At 34.0% G+C, this 27,176-nt stretch overlaps 1 protein-coding gene across 1 annotated transcript in view; it reads right to left on the minus strand.

Annotated features, from left to right (window-relative positions):
• Positions 1–352: 352 nt before the first annotated feature.
• LOC149796870 (putative cysteine--tRNA ligase, mitochondrial) overlaps positions 353–27,176 on the minus strand; it is a 52,206-nt gene continuing 25,382 nt past the window's right edge. The window contains exons 6-13 of the mRNA XM_089961516.1: positions 24,758–24,891; positions 21,618–21,752; positions 20,097–20,235; positions 15,012–15,135; positions 13,876–13,974; positions 12,602–12,710; positions 6,661–6,776; positions 353–3,902 (exon numbers count right to left, since the gene is read on the minus strand). Coding sequence (XP_089817642.1) covers positions 3,798–3,902; positions 6,661–6,776; positions 12,602–12,710; positions 13,876–13,974; positions 15,012–15,135; positions 20,097–20,235; positions 21,618–21,752; positions 24,758–24,891 — 961 coding nt within the window. The 3' untranslated portion in view covers positions 353–3,797. The remainder of the gene's footprint in view (positions 3,903–6,660; positions 6,777–12,601; positions 12,711–13,875; positions 13,975–15,011; positions 15,136–20,096; positions 20,236–21,617; positions 21,753–24,757; positions 24,892–27,176) is intronic.

A 27,176-nucleotide genomic window follows, 5' to 3' on the forward strand; every position in this document is an offset into this window, starting at 1 on the left:
ACAAAGTTAAAAGAGAGGTTATGATTCATACGTTTTCTAAAGGTGGGTTGGTGGTGGCAGATATTGATAAATTTATATTATCTTTGAAAATAACATGGTTTCATAGAATTATTCTACCTCACAGAAAATTGGTCAATTTATTTTTGAGTATGAAAAATGTGATATTAGAAACCTGTTCTTACTAGGAGATGCAAATTTGATGACTTTATCAAAAAAGACAATAAATGCTTTTTGGCATGATGTTTTACTGGCATGGAAACTGTTTCTAGAGAAAAATATACCCCAGAGAAGTGAAGATGTTATGAAAACAAGCTTATGGATGAACTCCCTTTAAGGGTGAACAAGGCATCCATTTTCTACAGGAAATGGTTTGAACATAATGTAATCTATATTGGTGATATGCTTACAAATCAGGGAACTATGATCGAATTTGATAGCTATAAAGCTAAATATGGTCTCTATACAATTTCCTTGCCTTTCAAGGGATAATTCAGTGTGTAAAGTCCCTGTGTAAAAAGTTAAAGTAAGGTAAATAAACAATAAAGGATGTAAAGACTTTTACAATTTACTTTTAAAAAAGGGTGTTAAACCAACTAGTGAAAATAAATGGAATGAAATTTTCAACCTGAATATAGATATATAAAAGGCAAAGAGGTCAGTTATAAACCAACATTTCACATATTACTTACTTGGCAGACCACAGCTAGTAAGAATATGAAGGCTGCAGTCCATTAAATCAAAGAGATGTGTGTATAACAACAAATGTTATAACAAATCATTGAATGAGAATATTTAAGCAATATGTAATATACTTTTGACAAGTTTGTGAACAGCAGCAATATTTCTTTTAAGTCAGATTTTACCACATATATAAAATGCAAAGCATTATCATTTCCGTTGTCGGAATAGTATTCAAGTGTAATTCATTACTGAAGCTGATCTAGGAAGCAATTTAACAATCAGCAAAGCCCAACAAAACTAAATTTCAGAACTCTTGGCTAATGGAGTTTTACTTTGTGAAGCACACCAGCATTAAAAGAAAATAAAGGTGAGGGGTGCAATTCTTTGCACATACTGAAAACAACACATTAACATGCATCAACACGGTTCTAGCCAGGATTTACTCAGGCAATCTAGGAGAGAAGTTTGAACACCAGGACCATCCAGTCCCTAGTGAGTGCAGTGATGAACACTAATGAAACTTGCATTACCTTCAAACCCCTTTTAACCCTATTGAATTGATATTCAAATTGTAGTTGCAACATTGTGTGACAATGTAAAAAAAAAGATGAAAGTTTGGGCATGTGCAAACTGGAGTCCGGGCTTGAGGAATTTCAGTCAGGGCTTGTGTGTTTATTTAAGTCACCAGCCCTTTGCTGGTTTCTAAAACAATTTTTCTTTGAGCACTGCCTAACTCAGAGGTGGGCAAACTTTCCAGTGCATGTGCCACATACACAAATTTACACCTTGTCGTGGGCCGCATAGTTCATTAAGTAAAATAATTAATATTTGAAATAGCAAAAACAAAAGGTTTTTCTAAATAACATCTATTAATTTTCAGTTGTTAATATGTTGTTAATATTTGAAAACTTAAACTTAAACTTCAAAAGAAGCACATTTATTTGATAAACAGAGCAACATAAACAGATTCAGTGCGAATGATGACTTGTTCCTAGGCCACATGAAAACCCTTGGTGGGCCGCATGCAGCCAGTGGGCCGTTGTTTGCCCACCCCTGGCCTAACTAGACCTGATATCACCCACCTGGCTTACAGCAGGTTTATATAGTACTGAAAGAATACAACCTATCTCATCTCCTTGTACCACGCTCTTATACCTATTTTACTATATTGTCATAAAATTTCTTTCTAAAAATAAGGATGTAATTAATATGCATAATCTATTGTTCATAACAGTTGTCATCCAAGATCTTTATAAGTATTATTTACAGATGACAGTGTTTTTGAGACCTAATGAGTCACATGACTTTTACACTAACAGAAATTACAATTCACAAGTTTATTTTGTTTTTTTGTGAAGGCCACGGGTTTCTTTGATTCTGGTCATTAAATCTGGAAGTGTTTCACAAAAAAACTTACTGGGATATTCTTTTCTATTAAAAATTAAAAACACAAACTGTAAGTTTTACAAAAATTTTTTAAAGGCACTGAATATATAAAATAATGCACAATACATGTGATAGCAAAACATAGCAAAATATTTCTGGCACTTAAGCATGTCAATACAAGAAACAGTCACATCTATTCATCAGATATATCAAACTTGCTTGCAAATACATAATTTTAAATATGGCAAAAATTTAGAAAAAATAATTATCTGCAAATAAAATTATAAACGTTTATGTGGATTTTATCAAAAAGTTACATTTTTAATGGAGCAAAATCAATATTAGATTTAACAAAAACGATTACTTGCAAACAAATGTCCGTAAGTTTGTAAAGAAATTATCATCCTTAATTAAGTTTGCAAAGAAATTATCATCCTTAATTACAACAGTGCACCTAGTTTATGCAAGCAAGCAATGGTACATTTTCTCTAACAATATTTCTATTTCATATTTTTTCTTCAGTTTATAATAATATTCATTTTAATTGAAATTTATACATGCTGCATTCCAAAAATGACCTGTATTATCTGGTTTGCATAATCTTTAGTACTGGTTACTTTTCCTGCTTTCTTTATATAGAAGACAGAGATTTTGAAGCGAAAAAGAGATCATGCTGCAACAATTTAATAACTAATTTCTGTGTTGAATTTTATTAACGCATGCAGAGATACAAATTTTACACATTTCTTCATTTAAAAATGACATATTAATCATTTTAATCTCTCAGATGCATTATTTTGCTAATTTTTATAAATCATTCCATTGAAATGTGCACATCTTGTATTCTACAAAAAACTTGTCTGGTTGGCATACTTTTTTGCATGGGGTTACTTCCCATGCTTACACAAAATACAAGTATTTTAATAGGGAAAAACTGATTATGTTGCATACAATCTGAGAACAATTTCTAACTGCACTGAATTTAAAAAATAAGACACTGCAGCTCTTGCTCATAATAAAATGATTTAAGTCCAAGATTACTGAACTGGATGAAAAATACAGTTTCCAAAGTAACTGAACCAATCAGATGAAATAATACTTAACTATTATGCATGGATTGAGCTCATTAATGAGATAATGCAATATATGAAATACTCCTTTTTGGGCCCAAAAGTGGTTTTAATGGATAGACAGATGGACTGAATAAATGCATCAACTTCCACAGTGGGGAAGAAGGTAAAGTCAACAAACTGCCTGGTACTTCAGTAATGCGATGGATATCTAATATATCTAAAGAATTTGCTTTTTGAGACTCCTACATTTTATATTAATCTCAAATACTCCAACATATAAATCGCACCAATATTTTTCTCATTATAGATGAGACTTGTATTACAGGATGATTTCATCTGCCTCGTACATTTAGTTGTCTTTTGGACATAAAAATGGGCCAAGTCTGAAATGCCCACATTCAGTCTCTAACTTTTTCCTGAAGATGCGGAATACATCATTCTGAAGCAGGGGCTTATTGCCAGAGATTTATTGGTTCTTTCTTACAGTGTGCAAACAATTGAATAAAATTTGTGATTATATCAGCTACATAAGACAAGTGTCCCGATGTTGTTATGGTCAATTCTCCATTGTTTTCCAAACTGATTTCCAGCGTTTTAGTGGCACATGTCATACAATCTGACACTACATTGATTAAATGCTAATAACATTTAATTTTGTCAACTTCCAGCTTGCTCTTTCTTTATCTTTGGCACTGAAGAAGTTTTTATCTTAGAACTTGAGTGACCCTCCAACAGCTTCCATGATGACTCTTGACCATAATCCTAAGAATAAAAATGAGGAGAAATAATAATAAATAATAATTATAAAAATAATAATAATAACAACAACAACTAGCATGCATTTAATGTTTGATTACTCTATCTGCTTTGCAAATACATAAATGCTGTACATGTTGCCCAACTTAAAACATTATCAATTTAGACTCTCCAACTGCCATCTGCTCCATCCACAAATTTCTGTAGCTCAACCTCTGTAGCTCAACCCCTGGGGTCATAATCTAAATTTCTTTTACATATAGATACACATATAAAGATATATACACACACATATCTTCATGCTATAACTACATATAGTTTAGTAAAAAAAAATATTCCAATTTGATGCTTTATTTAAAATCTGAAGTACATTTTATGTTTTGACTCAACTCCCTATTATGCTGGGGATAAAATAAAAACAAAATCAAAGCAATGGTGACACCAAGATACACTAGAGAGAAAATGAAAGATGTTTGCATACTTGTAACATTTTGTCAAATCTCATACAATGGTCTACATCCAGATGTATTATATATATTCCTCACTTTTGTTGACACAACATACAATATAAAGCACTAGTGCACTACATAAGCTGGTGAATACAACAGCTGACACAACTCACTTCAATATTACACAATACTGGACACTTAGCACCAATTAAAAGGTAAGTTCTAGAAATGATCGGGAAGAACTGTTATAAACATAGGAACAAAACATTAGCTGTTGAAATACATAACCAAGACCTAATAAGGACATGCATAAAAGTTTCTGATAATGGCCTTTGTTAAATGTTGCTTAGGCACAACTTGTTTAATGCTCATCTAACATTTTGCAACTGTTTCTTCTTTCTCAAATACTTCAGTAACATATTTTTTTCTTCAGATAATTATACCTAGTAAGTGATCTTATTAATCGTTTCACTTTCATGCAGATAATGCCCATAAGCTAAGGGTATAGACGCTGGGCTTATGTGTCCCATGACTTATAGTGTCCCAAGACTTACAGTCATTACAGTACATCATCTTGGACACTAACTTCTGCTGTACCTGAGCCAGCTGACATCACAAAGCAGACACTAATTTCAGATGTACCTGGGCTTAGCCTAGTTGACAGTTTATCACAAAGCAGACTAAATTTAGCTGTACCTGGGCTTAACCTAGTTGACATTTTATGACAAAGCAGACTACATTGTGCTGAGCACTAAATTTAGCTGTACCTGGTCTAGTTGACATTGTATTGTAAAGCAGGTTACATCATGTTGGACACTAACTTCAGCAGTACCTGGCCTAGTAGACACTGTCTTGTAAAGCATGTTACTTTGTGTTGAACACTAACTTTGGAACAGAACCATTTATCTTGTTGTTCTGAAGGAGTTTGATGTTACAATCCAGTTCACTATACTGTTTTGTATTAGTACCATGGCACAGTGTAAATCTTACTTTGTATAGGGATTCATTTTCAAGGTTTCTTTCCTCTGTCTTTAGGAAAATGATTCAACTATTCATTGGGAATATCTCATTACCCATGAAATTTAATAGTTTAATCTAAAACCTGGTTGAGGCAGGTAACTATTAAGGCATTGCTAGGTCCCTAGTAGAGGTTATATTAGACTGTTTACAGAAGCACCAAGACAATTTTACACCTGTTGTAATGGTCACGTGTGTGAGCAATTTGGATTTTTAACACAGCTTTAACAATTTTTTTGTCATATTGTTGTGATGTCGGCAATGTGGCAGTTTATAATGATGTCTAGCACTGGGGCATCATGCTGCAAACGTTTAGAATGATGTTCAACCCAGTCACATTATCTTGACATCAGGCCAACCAGTTCTAACACTAACCTCTTAATGTTGAGCACCAAGTGAGGCAGCTGCTAGTGTTTTTATATGTCTTTGCTGTGACTTGGCTGGGATTCTAACCTGCGAGCTCTTACATTCGAGGTGGATGCTCTAACCACCTGGCCACTGGAGTGGTCATAATGGTCATCCTGCATACATGATCAGGTCAAATTAAGTTAAAACAATTACTTTACCAAGACTGAAACATTCAATATCCAATGTGGGTATTTTATTGTTATTCAAAACACCAGCCCTGTCAGACATGTCCTGCATATACAAGATATTCAATAGTCATTTTTAAAAAATCATCTTTAATAATTTGCATGCTTTCACATTTGGAAAGTATTCTGTTTTAATTTTTTGAGCCTGACATAAACATTTTCTAATTATGCCTTATTTTGTTCTGTTCATATTAATATTTAACACTGCCATGTGTATGTAACTTCAGGCAATGTTGATAATAATGTCAACATAGTGATAGTGAAAAGGATGCAAAATCAGTGCAGTTTTAAAATTTAATATATTAAAACCTTTCGAATTTGGAAAAAAAGAGCTATGGATTTACTCAAATTTAAGGTTATTGGGTTCTGGGATTTCAAGCTTGGGTTCAAGTTTTTGAAAAATTACATGGGTCAATCAGTAGTTTAGTCTGGTGAAAATTAAGCAATCTTCTGTTTGAAAAATGACACAAGTAAATACTATAGTTCATCCTGGTGAATTAAATAAATAATTTGTTTGAAAACAACACAGGTCAATAGAGTAATTTTTATTGCAGAAATTAAACAATCTTCTGCTGAAAATTAAATAAATTAAATACTTTAGATTAGTATAGTTAAAATAAGCAATCCTCTTTTTGAAAAATTACACTGGTAAACACAATACTTCAGTCCAGTAAAAATTAAGCAATCCTTATTTTAAAAACTTACATGGACGCTGATGTTTATCACTGAGAGGTCCTTCCTTAACTCATCGCAAGCCTGTAACAATGGTTTTATCTTTTTGGAAGATATATCTTGCTGGTCACTTTCTGAAGGGGGAGCACCTGCAAAACAGTCTGAGAATAAATGTGTGATAATGACTACTATTTTTTTATTCTTGTCAATTTAAGCAGATGTCAATTTATCCAAACCCTGAATGTTCAAAATGTGCTCTTAAGTAAATCACAACCATACCATGCTTTTCTAACACTACAGTGATGCAACATCTGCCTGTATATACAAACTAAATGTATGTACTACAGACAATGGAGATACAGATAAATTTCAGAAACTGGTATGAACTAGCAATGTCCAACAGATAACATCCTTGTGCAGGTAGGCAATTGAGAGCCATTCAACATGTACTGAGACAGTATAGCTCAATGATAGATTACCAGCTTATCAATTCATGTAAACCCTGGGAACAACTGTCAAGTGTTGTGATATTATGACCCCATCAGGAATTACTTTTTTACAGCAAATTGACAATGACTGTAAATGGACTTCTACTGTATATATTATGATCCATCAGGAATTACATGTTTACAGTGAATTACCATTCACTATAAATGGATTTCTACTGTATATATTATGACTCCATCAGGAATTACATGTTTACAGTGAATTACCATTCTCTATAAATAGACTTCTACTTTATATATTATAACTCCAATAGGAATTATCTGTTTACAACAAAATTCCATTGTCTGTAAATGGACATCTACTGAATATATTATAACACCATCAGGAATTACTTGTTTACAGCAAATTGCCATGACTGTAAATCAGTTTCTAATGTATGTATTATGACTCCATCAGGAATTACTTGTTTACAGAAAATTTCCATTCCCTGTAAATGGACTTCAAATATATATATTAGGAAATATTGTAAATTGACTTCTAATGTATATATTAGGACATATCATATTCTATTTTTGAGTAGATACAAGTTTCCTGTCAACAAAAGAGGATTAGCCATACAAAATAAAGGCCTATTCCAGATGTACGTGTGAGATACGATGTATTATGTAAAATTAAATACAAAAGGACCTTTTCTATGTAGCTATTAAGTTGTTCTTTTGCTATGAGGCCCCTCAGTATAACAGTTCCTAATATAATGGACACAGATCGCATTTTGGGGGGTTTAATTTAGTTTCATCTTTGACATTTATTTTATTTCATTTGACTTCAGTTCATAATGGATGAGAACCAATCAATAACTTATTCTGGCATCATTAGTACCTTTCTGCATGTTTCTGTGTACAACACAATGCAATATCCTTAACATATGATTCTGTATACAACATAATGCATTATCCTTAACATATGATTCTGTGTACAACATAATGCATTATCCTTAACATATGATACTGTGTACAACATAATGCATTATCCTTAACATATGATTATGTGTACAACATAATGCATTATCCTTAACATATGATTCTGTGTACAACATAATGCATTATCCTTAACATATGATTATGTGTACAACATAATGCATTATCCTTAACATATGATTCTGTGTACAACATAATGCATTATCCTTAACATATGATTATGTGTACAACATAATGCATTATCCTTAACATATGATTCTGTATACAACATAATGCATTATCCTTAACATATGATTCTGTCTACAATACAGTGCATTATCCTTAACATATGATTCTGTGTACAACATAATGCATTATCCTTAACATATGATTCTGTGTACAACATAATGTATTATCCTTAACATATGATACTGTGTACAACATAAAGCATTATCCTTAACATATGATTATGTGTACAACATAATGCATTATCCTTAACATATGATTCTGTGTACAACATAATGCATTATCCTTAACATAGGATACTGTGTACAACATAATGCATTATCCTTAACATATGATTCTGTGTACAACATAATGCATTATCCTTAACATATGATTATTTGTACAACATAATGCATTATCCATAACATATGATTCTGTGTACAACATAATGCATTATCCTTAACATATGATACTGTGTACAACATAATGCATTATCCTTAATATGATACTGTGTACAACATAATGCATTATCCTTAACATATGATTCTGTGTACAACATAATGCATTATCCTTAACATATGATACTGTGTACAACATAATGCATTATCTTTAACATATGATTATTTGTACAAAATAATGCATTATCCTTAACATGAATCTGTGTACAACATAATGCATTATCCTTAACATATGATTATTTGTACAACATAATGCATTATCCTTAACATATTATTCTGTGTACAACATAATGCATTATCCTTAATATATGATTCTGTGTACAACATAATGCATTTATCCTTAACATATGATACTGTATACAATATACTGCATTATCCTTCTTAATACATGTTTCTGCATTCTTACAGCTCTGAGGTCATAAACTAAGTAACAGAAAGAAGCAAAACCAACATGTTTTGTAAAACATAACAAATAATTTAAATATCAAAGATATAACTGAAAAATATGTGAGAGTAACTTAACAGTATTATGAAGTGAATCCAAAAAAATCCTGACAAAGTTCTATGAAAGTGCAAATAAATGAAAAGTTCCATATAAATTTCAAAACCAGAAATGTACAGTCCACCAAAAATCATGATGTTGTCGATATGGTTTTGAACAGAACTTCTCTGAATAATTCACAACAGTTCCAGAATAACATTACAGTCCAAATAATGAGCACTTTCTGTTTACACTGAACAATACAAACAAATGTTTATCTTCACAAATAATATCTAAGTACAACATGAAACACATCTGCACACTTACAACAGGAACACAAGAAATGAGGATGACTCCATAATAATATTGAATATTATTGTTGAGTTCTCTCCTTATATACAACTTCTATTATGACTATTATTTCCTGATATACCCCTCATGATGGATCTTATTACTCATTTTGCCTCAAATTTATCTATTCATGTGACCTAGGCCAATGAATTGGAAGTTACTGAATTCTTCTAGAACAGTCCAAACCCCAGCAACCAATGAGAAATTAACCCAATGTAATCATTAAGTTTTATTATTAAGATTATTAACAGTAAGTGTCAACAGATACGTAAGCATATAAAATCGTGTACCAGTAGTTACAAAAATATTGCTATATATGTGTGAGTGTGATTTGAAATTTTAACATAGCTTTAAAAAAATTCAGTCATATCACTACGATGTCTGCAGTGTAGCAGTTTATAGTGATGTCTAGCACTGAGGCACCATGTTGCAGACATGTGGTATCATGTCCAACCCTGTCACATTATCCAGACACCAGGGGCTGGGTTTGATATACATAACAGTATACAACATAATGCAATACCCTTAATACCTGCTTCTGTATAAGGGACTGGGTTTGAAACACAAAGAAGAAAGCTGGAAATCTTTTGTGGCCTTGCAACCTTTGAAACGTTAGTTAGACAATTACTGCTACCAAGAATTTCAAAAATAAACAACTCCGAAAGACAAACGATTTTAATATTACTGATCAAAATGGCCTTTGCCAAGATCAAAATGGCCTTTGCCACAATCTTTCTCCTGATGAAGTCAAAAGCTGATATGACTAATGTTTATACTAAAATGAAAATTGATCAATGTTTTAACTCATTAATGACTGGATATGATTCCAGTTGTACTTTAGCTTTTCATACAGAATAAGATTCCAGTTTTATGTTCACAATATTTTGTCTACCACATTGTGAAAGTGTGCATTTAACCTGTAATATGTCATAATTTTACATATCCACTTTTGAAAAGAAGGAAATACAAGTAGATGGTATACAAATGCAATATCATGCAGTGACAGCAGAGTCTAAATAAACAAAAACCTGGTAACATTTGGTTTAAAAGTTGAAATTTACCATGCAAAAATCAGCATGGTAGTCAGTACTGAAGAGACAAGTGATGGCAGTGATGTGCTTATTGAACAAGTTGAAAATACAGACAATTTCATGTGTAGAAAATTAACACTTTAGGCAGTAGGGATCATTATCTTTAACTCATCAAAAGGAACAGAGTTGATGACAAATGGTTATTTGAAAATTTGATTTTAAAAAATGAGTTTTAACAAGAATCAACATGGAGGAAAGTACTGAAGTAGCAAGTAATGGGAATGGTTTCCTAACAAAATTGCACAGACCCAGATCTGCCAGCACATTATACAATGGCATATCTTGGTCTATGAAGTTGGCAGTTGGATTTGACTTACAAGCAAGTGTATGTGGGGATAGATAACAGAATGCTTGGAAGGTAGCAGTGGCTGAATATGTGTTGGCTTAAACTTGTACCACTTAGTAAACCATTGTTCTACCAGACTGAATAGTACCTACTATCAAGAATTACCTGCTATTTATGTTTAATTCCAAGCTACAGATTGCCCAACATGAAACATAGTAGACTTTCTGACTTGTATCTTTTATAAAGGGGGCAGAACATTATGTTGATATTAAACCTGTCCTAATATGTCAAATTCACTTATTGAAAACTTTTATGATGCAGTGAGACAGTGTTACAATGAAATATCATTATACCTATATTTTGTTATTTACTAATGTATGTACATCCATAATGCACACAATTCGGACTTGGTGCAGCTACAGATTCATCACAGGTGTACAGAGTACATGTAGGATAAACTGCATACTCAAATTATTAAAAAAACCAGGGACTTCAACAATTAAAGTTGAAAGAATCAATAAGAGTATTAGTACATAGGTCTGAACAATACCATCAATGATGCATTGTCAACATACAAATCATTAAAATGAAAATGATCACTTTATTCTTCCAGAATGGCATCATGGGCATATTATATATATATATATATATATATATATATATATATATATATATATATATATATATATATATATATATATATATATATATATATATATAATAAATGCAGAAAAGACCAGTCTACAAAAAAACATGTTCTATTAACTAGATAGCAATCACTTTTTTAAAAACAATTCCCATGAAACTTCTGAATTTTTGGAAATAAAGGCTGTGCTAAGAAAACTACTATCTGAGTCAGAAACAAGTTCTATACAATGCACCAGATAAAAAGTTATCAGTATAAAAGTGTTTTCAACTCCACAGTGACTGGTGCATATACAATAAAAATATGGTACATAATCTGTAAATTAACATAATCACCTGTTCTGTAAAGACATATAATCATCATTATGTAATTTCATATAATCACCATTATGTAATTTCATATAATCACCATTATGTAATTTCATATAATCACCTGTTCACATCTGGAACTTTTTAAAATTTGAGAAATAACCCTTTTCGCTAATTGTTCAGTATAATATCTGCCATATTTTGTCAGATGCTAATTTATGCTAAGTTATGCTAATTTATTTTACATCAGCTAATCAGAAACAGACGCCATCCTGAAAGCAATTAATTTATTGTTATGGGGTTTAATGCCATTTTTCAGCACAAGATAGGCTATAGACCACATGGCCACTTTGGGCCAATGAAAGAGTTTAAAGAAAGCAAACATACCAAATCAGATCTTTCACTAGGGAAATGTTAAAATGCATCTCAACACGTACAAGATTTTGGGGGAGTTTTATGTAAAATTAGTAATCACAAATGTCTATTTTGGTATCAAGATCTCTTGAATCCTTTGAGTGTGCTGCAACATTTGACCTTGAGCTTCAGGTGAGGATTTAACACACCTAATGGTTTCAACAAATAGTGATACCATAAAAAAATGTATGATCCCTATACTGTACATAAATGGCGTACTATACAACTAATGTAACATCAGTCCTCATGAAGGAAATTAAACAGAAGAAAATAATTAGTTCCTTCATTACAAACTGTGAAGTTTCACTTACCATATACAGTTGGATTGAGTGCGTAATTTCTGACATTTTTACGAAAATGTACAAGAGAATCCATTACATAATTAAAATTTCTTTCTGCTTCATCAGCACCTGCTGCAACCTGTTAAAAAAAATAAGACTCTTAATGACTCAACAATTAATATAAACTGAACAAACTCCTATGCAAACTCAGTTTTCCTCGAGTTCAAATAGTGTCAGAGCAATTCATATTAATCAATTTACAACAGACATATGTGGGATAAATGGTACACCTTCCTCCCCCAACCCCCCTTTCAAAGAAGTATAATGTGCCAATCAAATATAACTCTACTTGCCACAAATACAAATTATCCTATATCTCTTCCTCTAGTGTTTCTGTAAGAGTGATATATCTTCCCAGTCTACTATAAATGAAAAAATAATCAGCATGCCTGAAATTTTGGAATTTGAGTCAAGTGTGACTTCCTCCGCACTGATACAGAAAAGATACTTTTTAAACATATATTACCAACAGTAAACCAAAAGGCACAGCACTACATTTTAAAATTATAAAATATTCAATATTAACCTCCTTCCACGCTGACAAATCAGTCTTAAAGTGAATTCTTTATTTGCTTGCAAGCTAATCCTTTAATCTTCCACAGAATGAAGGAAATATAGTCATTTGGAAACACTCAGCTTTCGCCCTATTGGGAAAGTATTAGACTATTTCTACGCTCAGTAACTCGTATCATTTATTCCCACCATCCATCTCCCAAACGCCTGTGTAATTTGTGCCCCATCCAATTAAAATTGTCTTAGATCTAGAAAATTATTTCTGGTGCAAAGTAACAATGCTTATTCATCATTTTCATCATTGGTTTGCTTGGACTATTTTATATAAATGTTTCACAAAGAACATTTTTTCACATGAGTTGTAAATAAAGGTAAAAAAAAAAACAGATGTTTAAATTATCAACAAACACATGCTTAAATAAACAAGAATAAAAAATAAAGTAAATATATGCTCTAAAAAGGTAAATCCTTGCTTCCTTCTACCAAACAATGCTGTCTATAACATAAGGTGAATTAAGTTACAATTTATACTGTGAAAATCACAACTACATTGAAATTTATAAAGGCTACCAAGTTTAAGACGCCAAATGACTGTTACAGATGTCTGCACTAATCAACACCAAATTTAACGCATACCTGCTCTGAAATAAGATACCAATGTCTATAAATAACTATGTTCATTCAAAATTTAACATTATTTTTTTTTAAATTTCTTTATAAAAATGTTGTACCTTGCTTCCACCTATAGTGACTCCAAGCTGACCTAAAATTCTATGTACATAAACACTAACTGCTGCAACAGCACCAGGAGATCGACAGGCAGATCCTGACTGAAATAAGAGATGTCAAAATTACTGTGAATTTATTTATTTTTGTGGATGCTGATTCTGAAGTCATGGTTTCACCAAAAATATAAACGTTTTGTTTGTACTTGGATTAGCAGCTTAGAGGAGGAATCACAATCTTTACTTTTTAGACAGTTATGGTGACAAAGGAGTAGAAGAAGATCAGTGGTGTTTATTTCTGTTTCCACTTTGTAATCATTCATAGTAAATGCAAATTTTGCAAAGAAATTGTGGTTGCTGGTCACATTCTTCACATAGTCACCCATGTCCGTGCATTTATAAAAGAAAATCTATCTTTTGCATGATGACTCTGGTCATAAATAATAGGTGATATTTCATAGCAAATGTTGCTCAAGACAGGTTTTACTGGATATAACATGTACAAAATGAAGTTGTCATAACATTAATATTGTTCATCCAATTTTCAAGACACATTCAGATTATATTTAGATTTTATTTTACTTCTGAGGGAAGGTTTGCTTACAAAATATGCTTTCTTTTTAAACTGATATTCCATAAAATAGGTTTTGATTTTTACATAAATTGATATTCCATAAAATAGGCTTTGATTTTTACATAAATTGATATTCAATAAAATAGGCTTTGATTTTTATATAAATTGATATTCTACAAAATAGGCTTTGATTTTTACATAAACTGATAATCGATAAAAAAGGCTTTGATTGTTACATAAAAAATAGGCTTTGATTTTTATGTAAATTGATATTCCACAAAATAGGCATTGACTTTTACATAAATTTATATTCAACAAAAGCATTGTTGTTCAATGGGTCTTTAAATTTGCTGTTTGGACAAACAGAAATCAGAAAAATTGGTATCCCACAGTGTTTTCTCAGTAAACTGATGAGTGCCTTGACTAATGGCAACAATATATACTTTTACCACTGTAAACATACAAGAAATTCTATGATTATTAATGAGCATGAACTGAAGCTATACTTGTATCAAATAAAATAATGCAAAGTAAATTTATTTATCTTCAAAATATGTTTATCTCTTACCTGAGGTTTCTTATTCAAACAAGAGTTAGTGTAATTGATGAGAGACATCACAGCTTCAATGCAATCCCTGGTGTTAAAGTCATCTGCTAATAGTGTCAAAACCTGTGACTTAGTTTCATTTAACCTAGAATAGATAATTAAAATAAATTACAGTGTAAGTAATATGACAATGACTTACTGATTTTTACATTTTTACATCGTGGAGATTGTCTCCAAGAAATCATATAACAGGCAGGCAAGCAAACAAGCATACAGACATAGGTGCATACAAACATACAATCTATAACAGTAGTTCAGGAAATATAATGTTCATGGTTCAATTAAATCTGAAATTACACTGATGTAAATTCTCTTTATTTTACTGGCTTATCTTAAACTTACATCAGAAAAAAAAGAATGGTTCTGCTGAACACAAATGTACGCATTGCTAACTTGCAATAATATACTGTCCATTGTACATGTCTTGACACAGGATCTTAACATTGACATGACTGCTGCTTTTGTCAGTGGGAAAGTTATATCAATGTCTGGACATTTATAATGCAGGCAAAAGGAAGTTTTTAATTTAAAAATGCTTCTCCAAAAATTGTACCCAATCTCATCTATACAGCCCATACACGAGGGGAAGTAACTCTTACAGATTAACTTCCCTTGCCAACACTAGTTGGCTGACATTATCCAAGATGCTTACTAGTTTAAACTTGAACAAAACCTTAAGCAGCTTGCTCACATTTGTGGGAAGGGAGTGGGTGTGTATGATTAGGTAAGTATTTTCAGAGAAACAATTTACTAAAACAATTTCCTTTCTCCAAATACATTACACAATCACATTAACAAATAAGTAAGATAAATAAGTAAGAGAAGGAGGAGGAAATGCTTCAGTGTCCAACCTCTAACCACATCGTGCTGTAGGACCACAATGACTGCTCTAAGAAGAAGGATGAACTCCTAACATGATGGTAGTGCAATTGAAGATTATATGTTAATACTCGTGTAAATGAGATCCCTGTGGAAACCTGCATCTAGCTTTGCCTTAGAAGCAAGTTTCCTGGACAAATCCAGCAAATACTTCAAGGTCACATATTGGGGGTGACATTATGCTGTCATTAATGGGAACAGTAACTGTTTGAGCAGCTGCCAGTGACTGAACAAGATTCAGCTCTATCCTTTGCAAGGCCATATTACATAAACAAAAGCTGGAGAAAGTAGACTGTGTAAGACAACCAAATGACTCAACTATGGCTCAAATTAAGGCATTACTTTGAAAAGCCACACCGGTGGAAATCACTCTTGTTTTCACAAGTCAAAATCTTCATTAGTTATATCCGAACCTGTGACAGTTAGATTATGCTGATCTTATAAACTACTTAATCCATGCAACCAGCACTTGTGCATGTGTTTTGCTTTTCTGCCTTAACCAATAGAAAGACCCTTGAAAGCTGCTGCAGACATTCTAAATGGGTCTCAGGAAGATTGAGAAAACATCATGATTCTTACAAATCTACCTCTCTCAATTGGCCAACCAAGGTGAGAGGGTGAAGATTATTCTTTATTGCTTTCACAGGACTGCTTGAGATCTCCATCATTAAAGGGAACAATTAAAGTAGAGGGGTGAAGTGTGTTTGATTAACAAGATCTGGAACCCTAAACAAAACTTTAATAATGCAATCACTTGTTGCAAAGCAGAAAGCAGGTGATCTAAGTTTGGCAGAACAAAAGAAGTCCGAGGCCCACAGGATGGTCACAGTGGGTAACAACAATGGCAAGTCATTGTCAGTCAATGGAAGGCATGGTGGAAGACAAAGTTTGTTTTTCAATCCACCTTCTTGGTTTGCCTGTGAAAGCTAGGCATATGACCATCTTAATTCACATAGCTAAAAAAAGGATGCTGTTGATGAGAAGCCTTTCTGTTGATGATCATCCCATATCTGGTATGGTCCATGATGAAGTCATGATGAGTTTACGGCTTACACAAACAACCAAAGTGGCACCCACTTTCTTACCTCTTCAATTCTGCACCTGAACATAAAGTGGGAGGACAAATGGAAGAGAGCACTGGGTCACTACATAGGGGTGGGGGTTAAGACAAGATCGCAGAGAGTGATTCTTCTTATCAGATCAGTGTTGCAAGAAGTCATTAGAGCATTTGCCATCATGTGGTAAGCAGATTTGTTGAGTACCTTGGTAATGCCAATTCCAAGGCATAATCACTTAACTGTTTTCTCAGCAAGGTGAACGATCGCAATGGATGCCAGGTCAAGTAAGGAAGAAGTCGACACCACATTCCTGACCAACTTAGATGTAGCATGAAACACATGTCTTTTCACCTTACAGTAGTATGTATGTATGTATTTTAATTTAGCACTAATGGCACATCAGCACTATAATGGCTGTATGGTGCTAATCAATACTAAAAATATGCAAATGATTTGCATGAAAAGGTGTATTAACAAAAACTTTTCTAAATAAACATAAACCTTAAATACATGATCAAATATAAATGGTCATTATGTTACAAGCATGTAACATATAAAATTAAATATACTGGTAAAAATATAAAATAATGGGTTCATACCAAAAAGGCCATCTAAAAGGGTGGAAGCTGATAAACTCAACTACAACATTTTCTATTTTCACTGGACACTGGCAGGTTATGCACTGATTAGACGTATACCTTTTAGTAGAGACTGTTCCGGTGGCCTAGTGGTTAGAGTGTTTGCCTCGGATGCGGGAGGTCGTGGGTTCAATCCCCGAATGAGTCATATCAAAGACTTACAAAAATGGTACTAACAGCTGCCTTGCCTGGCACTCAGCATTAAGAGGTTGGTGTTAGGACTGGTCAGCTTAGTGTCAGGATAATGTGACTGGGTGGGACATCATGTTACATGTCTGCGGCACAATGCCCCAGTGCTAGACATCACTATAAACTTCCACAATGCAGACATCGTAGTGATATGACTGAAAAATTGTTAAAGCTAAGTTAAAAATCCAAATCTCACACACACCTTTTAGTAGTATGCAAGAGCAGGGCATGTATGTAGTAACTTTATGTTTTTTTAATAACACATCAGCACAATAGTGGCTATATGGTGACATATTACAACAGAGGACAACAGACATGTTAAAGGCATTAATGTCTTTATCTTAGACTCGGCAAATCCAATTGATACAAACTGGTATGTGACTTGTATCTGTAGAAAGTTGTAGGCAACAGACTCACTGAAAAGAACTATAAATTACTGTGGTGGTGAATCTAATTTGATGTATGTCCAAAAATTATTTAAGCAATCTTATCAGGTTTTTGCAAAGATCCTGAAGGATAGATGTTCATCATCCTCATCAACATCCACTAAGGCCTTGACCTCATATGGGGTATTGAATGCTGGAAGACATTCTGAGAGAGACAAAATTCAGTAGATATCTTGAACTGCAGTCTTAAAACTGATCTCTCACCTTTCCTTTTCATGTTCAGATTGGAATGTTTGGGTAAATCCACATCATCCCCCTCTTCAGTCAGGGTGGGGGTGGCCACAACCTGTAAGTCCTGCATCCAGAGGTATAACATTCCAAACAGCAGTGACGACACTTGTCATCACTATTCATAATATTAGAACCATCTACTGGATATACTAGTAGAGCTGGAAATGTCATGTTCAGCATAGAGCAGGGTCTGGCTGGTTGGTAGATGTCAGCCAGGGGTGGCAGAGCAGGCCAGGCTGGCTGGTTGGTAGATGTCAGCCAGGGGTGGTTGAGCAGGCCAGGCTGGCTGGTTGGTAGATGTCAGCCGGGGGTGGTTAAGCAGGCCAGGCTGGCTGGTTGGTAGATGTCAGCCAGGGGTGGTTGAGCAGGCCAGGCTGGCTGGCTGGCCCCAACTGTGAAGCTGGTGCACAATGAGTTGGGATCATGGATGTGGTTGCTCTAGCCCAGAGTGGGAGGGTGGGGTAGGGGTGTCTTCTGGGTGTAGCTAGCCATCAGTGTCAAGTTATGTGCAGTTTGTCAGTCCAAAATGATTTTGTCAGAACTGCCAAAACTGAACACTGATTTTCTAGTGCTAGGGCAGGGGTAGAGCTTATGTCCAATGGGCTGCCAAATTAGGATAAAATAGTCCCAGTTTCCTCCAAGTCAATGAAAGTTTGTTATTTTATGCACAGCATCCATGATTCTAACAAAGCTTATGTGTAATTTCTTGATGTATCTTCCATGGTGACAGAAAGAACTGTTGCTGTAGATACTGTTCTGGGTTATGTTCATGGGGATGGGAGTGGCATTTTAACAGCCCTCATAAATCTTGCCAATTATTCCAAATGCAGATGGTTACTTAACACTTCATGTTCACTCAGTTTCAAATGTGCCCTTTTCTCACAGCCCTTCGACTGCCTTTCTATGATGTTGGACCACATGTCTTCTGCACACAATGCATACATTCTGAGTAACTGAAAGAAAATTTTGTGATGGCACAACACGTTTCAAGATTGTTCCCAACAATTTTGAAGTGAATGCACTTCTTGCACTTGCTTGGCATCTCCAAAATGATAGACTGAAGAAAAAAGAACATAAAACAAAAATTCAAACAATTCAATTAGACAAGTTTGCACTGAGACAATAATAAAACCTTAACAGACCAATGTTTAACCGCACAATATAAATACACTGTTGAAAACTTGTGTACTACCAATCAATTTCACATTAATAATAACACTGGGAATAAATATGAATACATGTGAGCAAATTCACCAGAAAATGCACACATTTTGTTAACAAACGGTACATCAACCTTTTCGTTTACTTCACCAATGAAAAAAATTGTTGGATGCTGTAAAATTATGATAATGTATAATCGATTACTGGAAGCATTGTCAACAGTTTGTGCAAATGTTTACAACTTCTAAACATCCTGGATACAGATGGCTTCCCAAGTCATTCTGTAAGAGGTACTTAGTTACTTCCCCTAATCTACATGATATACAGATGGAAAGACATTTTTTGGTCTTTCAGAGAGACTGGATTCTCAGGTAGCATAGCTTATTTTCTAATATTATTGTGATTGGGAAAGTATTTAACTAAACAACAAAAACTGACACTAACCTTTGAATCATTTCGGCTTCAGAAAATTCTGCAGTCACCAACTGCCCTTTGATATAAGTATCACATTTATGTAGGAAACTATGGCAACTGTCCAGTATGGCACAGGCTTTCCCTAACTTCTCATCACTATATTCAATTACTGGGAAGAAACAGGAAGATTTTGATGGTATGATATGCTACAATATATTAGAAACATATTAAATATAATATTAATAAATAAAAATTAATAAAAATATTATTATCTTAAAAACATATTCCTTTAAAGCAAGACTTTTTCAATTAAACAATATGAATGTCAACTATATTAGCCTTCGTCTATTGCAAGTAACATTCAATATTAACTCTATTAATGAACAGCACTCTACACATCTATTTTGCTTGATGCATAAGAACAAACTATTCAGTCATTTAATAACTAATTTGTTCAGGTAAGTATTTCATTAATTTGTTCAAGTACAAGATCATAGACAATCAAGCTTCATAACATATAGTTTGATTTAGGGTTAGCTCAAACAGATCATGTATAGCATCTTCAAAAGTTGCAAGGTGGCCTGATCAAGGAATGTAAATATGTGTTACTGACAGCAAAGGAAAGAAACGCATGTCATTATTAGAACAGATTTGATTAACATTTCTTTTGCATGACATTTACAGTGTAAAATTAGGTAATACATTTTAAAAAAATACATAAACAGTCAGTTCACTCAAATTTGTTAAAAAACCTACGCTGTCTAGAAAAAGGAGGCTCAAGTGGGCTGATATTGCTCACCTGATCTCATTAATAAGCTCATAGCTCACTTACTGTACAACCCATCTACAACAATGATAATATATGCTTCTTTACCAAGATGGACCAAAATCCAATCAAAATCACTTACTGTACAACCTATCTACAATAATGATAATATATGCTTCTTTTTTTTTTCTTTTTTTTTTTTTTTTTATTAACCCCGTAATAGGTTGACTAATGGGTCGGGGAACCATCCCAAGGTCACCTTACAATCAAACATTTCTGGTTATAATATATGCTTCTTGACCAAGATGGAGCAAAATCCAATCAAAATCACTTACTGTACAACCTATCTACAACAATGATAATATATGCTTCTTTACCAAGATGGAGCAAAATCCAATCAAAATAACTTACTGTACAACCTACCTACAACAATGATAATATATGCTTCTTTACCAAGATGGAGCAAAATCCAATCAAAATCTGGTCTCCATGGTGATGGCGAGCATAGACACTCATGTGTTGATCTAGCTCAAAACCAAACTCATCCAACTACTTGACAATACAAGTCTAATTCACAAGTTTAATCAAAATCTGATCAAAATACTGTTGTTGTAGTGTGACAAGGTCAGTCATTAATATACAAGATGTGCGGTTTTACTACACCTGTGTACAATAGAAAAATATTAAATGGGTTTATGTACCTAAATAACACAAATTCAAGTGATAAAATAAAGTCATGAATAGTTATGTGCCTATTATATCCACGAACCTATTCCTATACATACCACCCTTATAATCAGTTAGCATGCAGAAGAGACGAAACTGATTGGCTGTGTATTTCTTAAGGTATTCTTTGACCAATATCACATTCTGAAGTGATTTGGACATCTTATAAGGATCATTCTGTAAGAACAAGTGACCTGGAAAGAAAAATAAAATGAAACTGAATGAGAATGTTACAGTGCAATCATAGCATAAAGGAAATTTTTAATAAATTATGCTTTTTTCAAAAATACTTACCTGATCAATTACCATTTGGGATTAGTGTCTGCTACCTCTGAATCCAGCCCTCCCTGAAAGACAGAAAAGTCTTTCCATTGCTGTCACATGAAGGGAAGTAACTCTTACATATTAACTTCTGCAATTTCTAGATAGGTGGCCTCCTTTTTCCTGGATGTAACCAGTTTATATTTCAGCATAACCAATAGCAGGATACTCACATTTGCAGGGAAGGGTAGGACGGACTGATAATAATGTCACTGGTTAATTATTTTCAAGAAACATAATTTACTAAAACCTTTCCTTTCTCCATCAAATTCATTACCTGATAACATTAACATTAGGAGAGCATCCAACCTCTACTTCTATTACTCTTTGCAGCATGATGACTGCTCTACTAAAAAGAACTTATCTTAACATAAGGTTAGCACAACAAAAGATTATGTGTTTATACATGTGCAAGAGCAATCCCTGCAGGATCCTGTACCTGGTTATTGACATGCATTTCAAGTTTCCTGGGCAGGTCCAGCAAAAGTTGCAAGGTCAAGACAGGGGCTGAGGTTGTGATGTCATGAATGGGGGATAGTAACTATCTGGGCAGCTACCAGTAAGCTGACAAGATTCAGGTCTCTTCTTTGCGAGGCCATGTCATGCAAATACAAGTTGGAGGAAGTAGACTTTGCATGCCAGTCAACTGACTCCATCTTGAATTTTGGAGCAGTAATAAAATGACTGAATTGCTCAAGCCAGAAGAGGAATGGAACAGCAATCCAGTGTGTCCAATTTTCAGACTATCGTAACTGCCACCTTGGAACTAAATTATGTCCTTTACACAACTGGATTGGAATGTTCAAGCAAGTCCACATTGCCTCCTTTGTCAACAGGGAAATTGTCCCTCTTATAAGCTCTGTGTCCAGTGGTATAGAATTCCATACAGCAATGATGTCAAACTGTCATTATGCGTTAAAAAAATGTTCTACTGCTTGGATACACTAGTATGGATGGCTGAGTTCTGTCCAGCGCAGAGCTTGGTCCAGCTGGGGAATGCTGATCTGGCACTAGTAAGGTCAGGTGTGATGACCCTAAATGCTGGCTTGCCATTTAATGGTATCATTAATATGGTGAATATGGCTGGTTGGTTGGTCAGGACATTCTACTGGGTGTAGGATGCCATCAATGAAGGAACTGTCTAGCAGTGTGTGTTCATCAGTCCAAGATGATGGATTCATGACAAATGACAAATCTGATCACTGATTGTCCAGCCTACTGGTTGGCAGCCACGATGGCATTTGGAGAACAATGCATAACTTAACAAGCTAGACCAGCCAGCAAAGTTGGAAGGTAATCCCACATGCCTGACTTCATTGTTTCCAAGTCCATATATGGGCCAGGGATTGGGCCATATTCCCAACAGGCTGCTAATATGTTAAAAATGGTCCCAGTTTCCTCCAATTCACTCAACAGCATTCTAGATGACATTGCTTGCTGTAGAATGTGTATCATATGCAATTCCAATAAAGCTTCAGTGGAATTGATTGGTATGGGTTTGATTTAATCTGAAATGATCGTCACCATAGGTGCTGCTTTTGGTATTTTATGAGGATGAAAAGCAACATCTCAATGTCCCCACCCCAAAAAAAAAGATGGTCTATGATTCCAAATTCAGATAAAAGCTTAATAATATATATTATGGATGATTTTAGGTACACACTTTTTTCACTGTCCTTCAACTGCTTTTCAAGAAAATGGACTAAATGTCTTCAGCCCATACTGTACACATGCTACATGGGTGTGAGTAAGAGCATTTTGTACAGGGCAGGCACAAGTAATGGTTGTCCTCCATAACTTTAAAAACAACGGACTGAATGTCTTCAGCCCATACTGTACACATGCTACATGGGTGTAAGTAAGAGCATTTTGTACAGGGCAGGCACAAGTAATGGTTGTCCTCCATGACTTTAAAAACAACGGACTGAATATCTTCTGCCCACACTCAAACATGCTACATGGGTGAGAGTAAGAGCATTTTGTACAGGTCAAGCACAACTCATGATTGTCCTCCATGACTTTAAAGCCTCTGCACTTCTTGCACTTCATTGACATCTTTGTCATGAAAGAAAGAAAAAAAGAAGGAAAAACAAAGTACATAGAACAAATATACCAACTGTTCAGATTGGTGAACCTGCATTACCATGATGACGTAAGTATAATCTAAAATTTAAGAGCACAATATCATTATCAAACTTAAATGTTATTGATCAATAACACATGGAAATACTGACTGGTAAGAAATGCAAAAATAAAACATTTGTTGAGATAAACACAAATGTTGAATGCACCAGGCATTTATTAACCTTTTGACTTCTACACCAATGAAAATAAATAAATGTTAGATAGTCAAAGTTAAATGTAAATTGCAATTGATTCTTTAGAGGCAATATTCAGTTACAAGTGAATGTTTAAATTGGTTACATAAGGGATACCAGTGGCCATCTAGTGGGAATGAGGGGAGTAGTCTTAAAGAGTAACTACTTTCATCTATATGATACCTAGACAGAAATACTTTTTTTTTTCTCTTTCTGAGATGGCTGGATTCATAGGCAGCAGAGAGTAATCCATGACGTTAATATGATCGAATAATGTATTTCAAGGAGATATATATATAATAAAGATGGAAGTGTTCAAAATACCTACAATGCTTTATTTTAAAAACTCATGCAGATATAAATATAAAGTCACATCTACAAAAGCCCAGCCTTGGATAGCACTGTAAAATTACTTACATAAAAGTAAGATCCAAAACAGCCTTGCTGTGACACTTAATAAAATTACCTGCTTTTTCTGGAGAGAAAAGTATCAATGGTACAATAAAAGTATTTCTAAATCAATAGTTTGTAGCAATACACAAAAAATGTAAAGCTCTCACCTGTATGCAACCAGTAATTTCCCCATTGATTACAGTTGTAATAACACCTGGACTGGGCTATCTCATTCTCATGGTGTGGGAATTTCAAATCCTCCCCTCCTGTATGAATATCCAGATTCTTTCCAAATATATAACTGGAAATGAACAAGCAGAAAATGGCATTACAACAGAATAACTAAAATTCCCATGTTTCTAAATACTGAATGTATAACACAAGGACCTGTTCACTTGATGAACTATTGTCTTTTGAAGATTTTGAGGGTGGATGGATGGCCATAAACAATGTCTGTATGATGTATGTATTTAGTAACACATTACTGTACCTCAGCACAATAGTGGCTATATGGTACCAACTAAAAGTAATATTTGAAAAATGAAGAAAAACAAATGGAATTGTATTAAAAAATAAACCCTTCCAAAAAAATGTAACAAGTTCAAGATAAAATATAAATGTCAACAAATGTTAAATTCTGTCAAATGTATATCAAATAAAAAATAACAGTGACATGTTAATGCTTCAAAAACATATGGCCAAAATGTTATACAAGATTCCATTTTAAAAAATTCCAATATTTTCTTGAGTGGTATATCGTCATATCCTTTCCTCATGCAGTTCACATAAAAATGCTTCTCTCTTGCTGGATGGAAGGCAATACACTCAACAAGAACGTGTCTCACTGTCCGTGGACACAGACATGGTATGCACTTTGGTCAAAGTTCACCCTTTAAAAGGTATGCATGAGTCAGCTATGTGTCCAATACATACTGACACAATACGACCTAATCTCTCCAATCATATCTATAAGAGGGATGCCACTCTCCAACAGTGAGTCTCATGTTCTTAAGTCTGCGGAATTTTCATTCCATATAGTCTGACAATCATGATGGACAAGCTCATTTATACAAGCCATTATATGCAATCTTCCATCTGGAAGCAGGTAAGAAAGTTGATCAGGATCTTCATAAAAAGAACATCAAATCAGACTGCAGTCAGTCTAAATAATACAATTATTCATGTATAGTGTTTATCCCAGATGTACAGTTACATGAATCAATGCTAAGTTTAGTTAACCATCCTTTAAAAATAAGAAAATGTGCAAAAATCGTTCAAATATTGACTCCACTGCAGTGAGCCTAGCCAAACCTCTAACTATCGTTGATATAAATAACTTGTGCCGACCATGTAAGTGTTTGGTTTTTACATCGGTCACCAATATCATAATATTTCACAGTAGCATTCAGCAACTGTTCCATGGGGCACCATTAATGATTTTCTTGTTGTATAAAGTAGCACTCAGCAACTGTTCCATGGGACACCATTAATGATTTTCTTGCTGTACAAAGTAGCACTCAGCAACTGTTCCATGGGACACCATTAATGATTTTCTTTTTGTACAAAGTAGCACTCAGCAACTGTTCCATGGGACACCATTAATGATTTTCTTGTTGTACAAAGTAGCACTCAGCAACTGTTCCATGGGACACCATCAATGATTTTCTTGTTGTACAAAGTAGCGCTCAGCAACTGTTCCATGGGACACCATCAAAGATTTTCTTGTTGTACAAAGTAGTTTGCCACCTGAACTTGGAATGGCATTATAGTGCAGGAAAGCATATTTCCTAGTAAATTATGTTTCTCTTCTAATATTTATCTGACCACATTACTAAAACTGTCAACATTTTAGGTAACTTTTACGGGTACCTGTTGATCATAAAGATCAGTTTCCAAGGTACCCAATCAATGAGAAATTATATTAAATGTGAACCTGGTCTGCTTTTTTGTAGGTTCATGGGAAATTATACTAAATGTGAACCTGGTCTGCTTTTTTGTACTTTCATACATGCCAACCCTCTAATATAAGTGGCAAAAAGCATAATCTGAGCATAAAAAGAGCCATAGTTACAAAAACCCGTACGAAAAACTTACATATATTTTTGCCACTTACCTGGATCTGAAGTTATTTAAAATTCTGGTCACAAATCAGCTAAATCCATGTGGATTAGTACGAGATTACAGACACAAAACAAAATGATAAATTATTTATTCGTAACATTTACTTTAGTTAGTCTGCATGTCTAACGTTTGCTGAATGGTTGTAAAGTCAAGTCCACAAATGCTTAATGCTGTATTAAATTAATGTCAAATTCCTCTTTCAAACTTTGGAAAGCACTACTTATTTGACCTTTTCCTGATGAAACATGTTCTTCAGTTTAATAACATCCCTATCCTCTGGCATTTCTCAGTCATATGACATCCAAGAGTCACACTGACAAAGCCCATTTTGCTTTATGTTTGACACCATTCTTTTCCAATACAGACAAGTCTGCTACCTAGTGTTTATCAATATATAATGAATCCATGACACATGATCTAAATTCAAGAAACCTGTATGTTTTTGGAAATATGTCATGCACAGTT

The sequence above is a fragment of the Sinohyriopsis cumingii genome, chromosome 6 (genome assembly GCF_028554795.1).
Source record: "Sinohyriopsis cumingii isolate HCF-2022 chromosome 6, ASM2855479v2, whole genome shotgun sequence".
Taxonomy (NCBI): Eukaryota; Metazoa; Mollusca; class Bivalvia; order Unionida; family Unionidae; genus Sinohyriopsis; species Sinohyriopsis cumingii.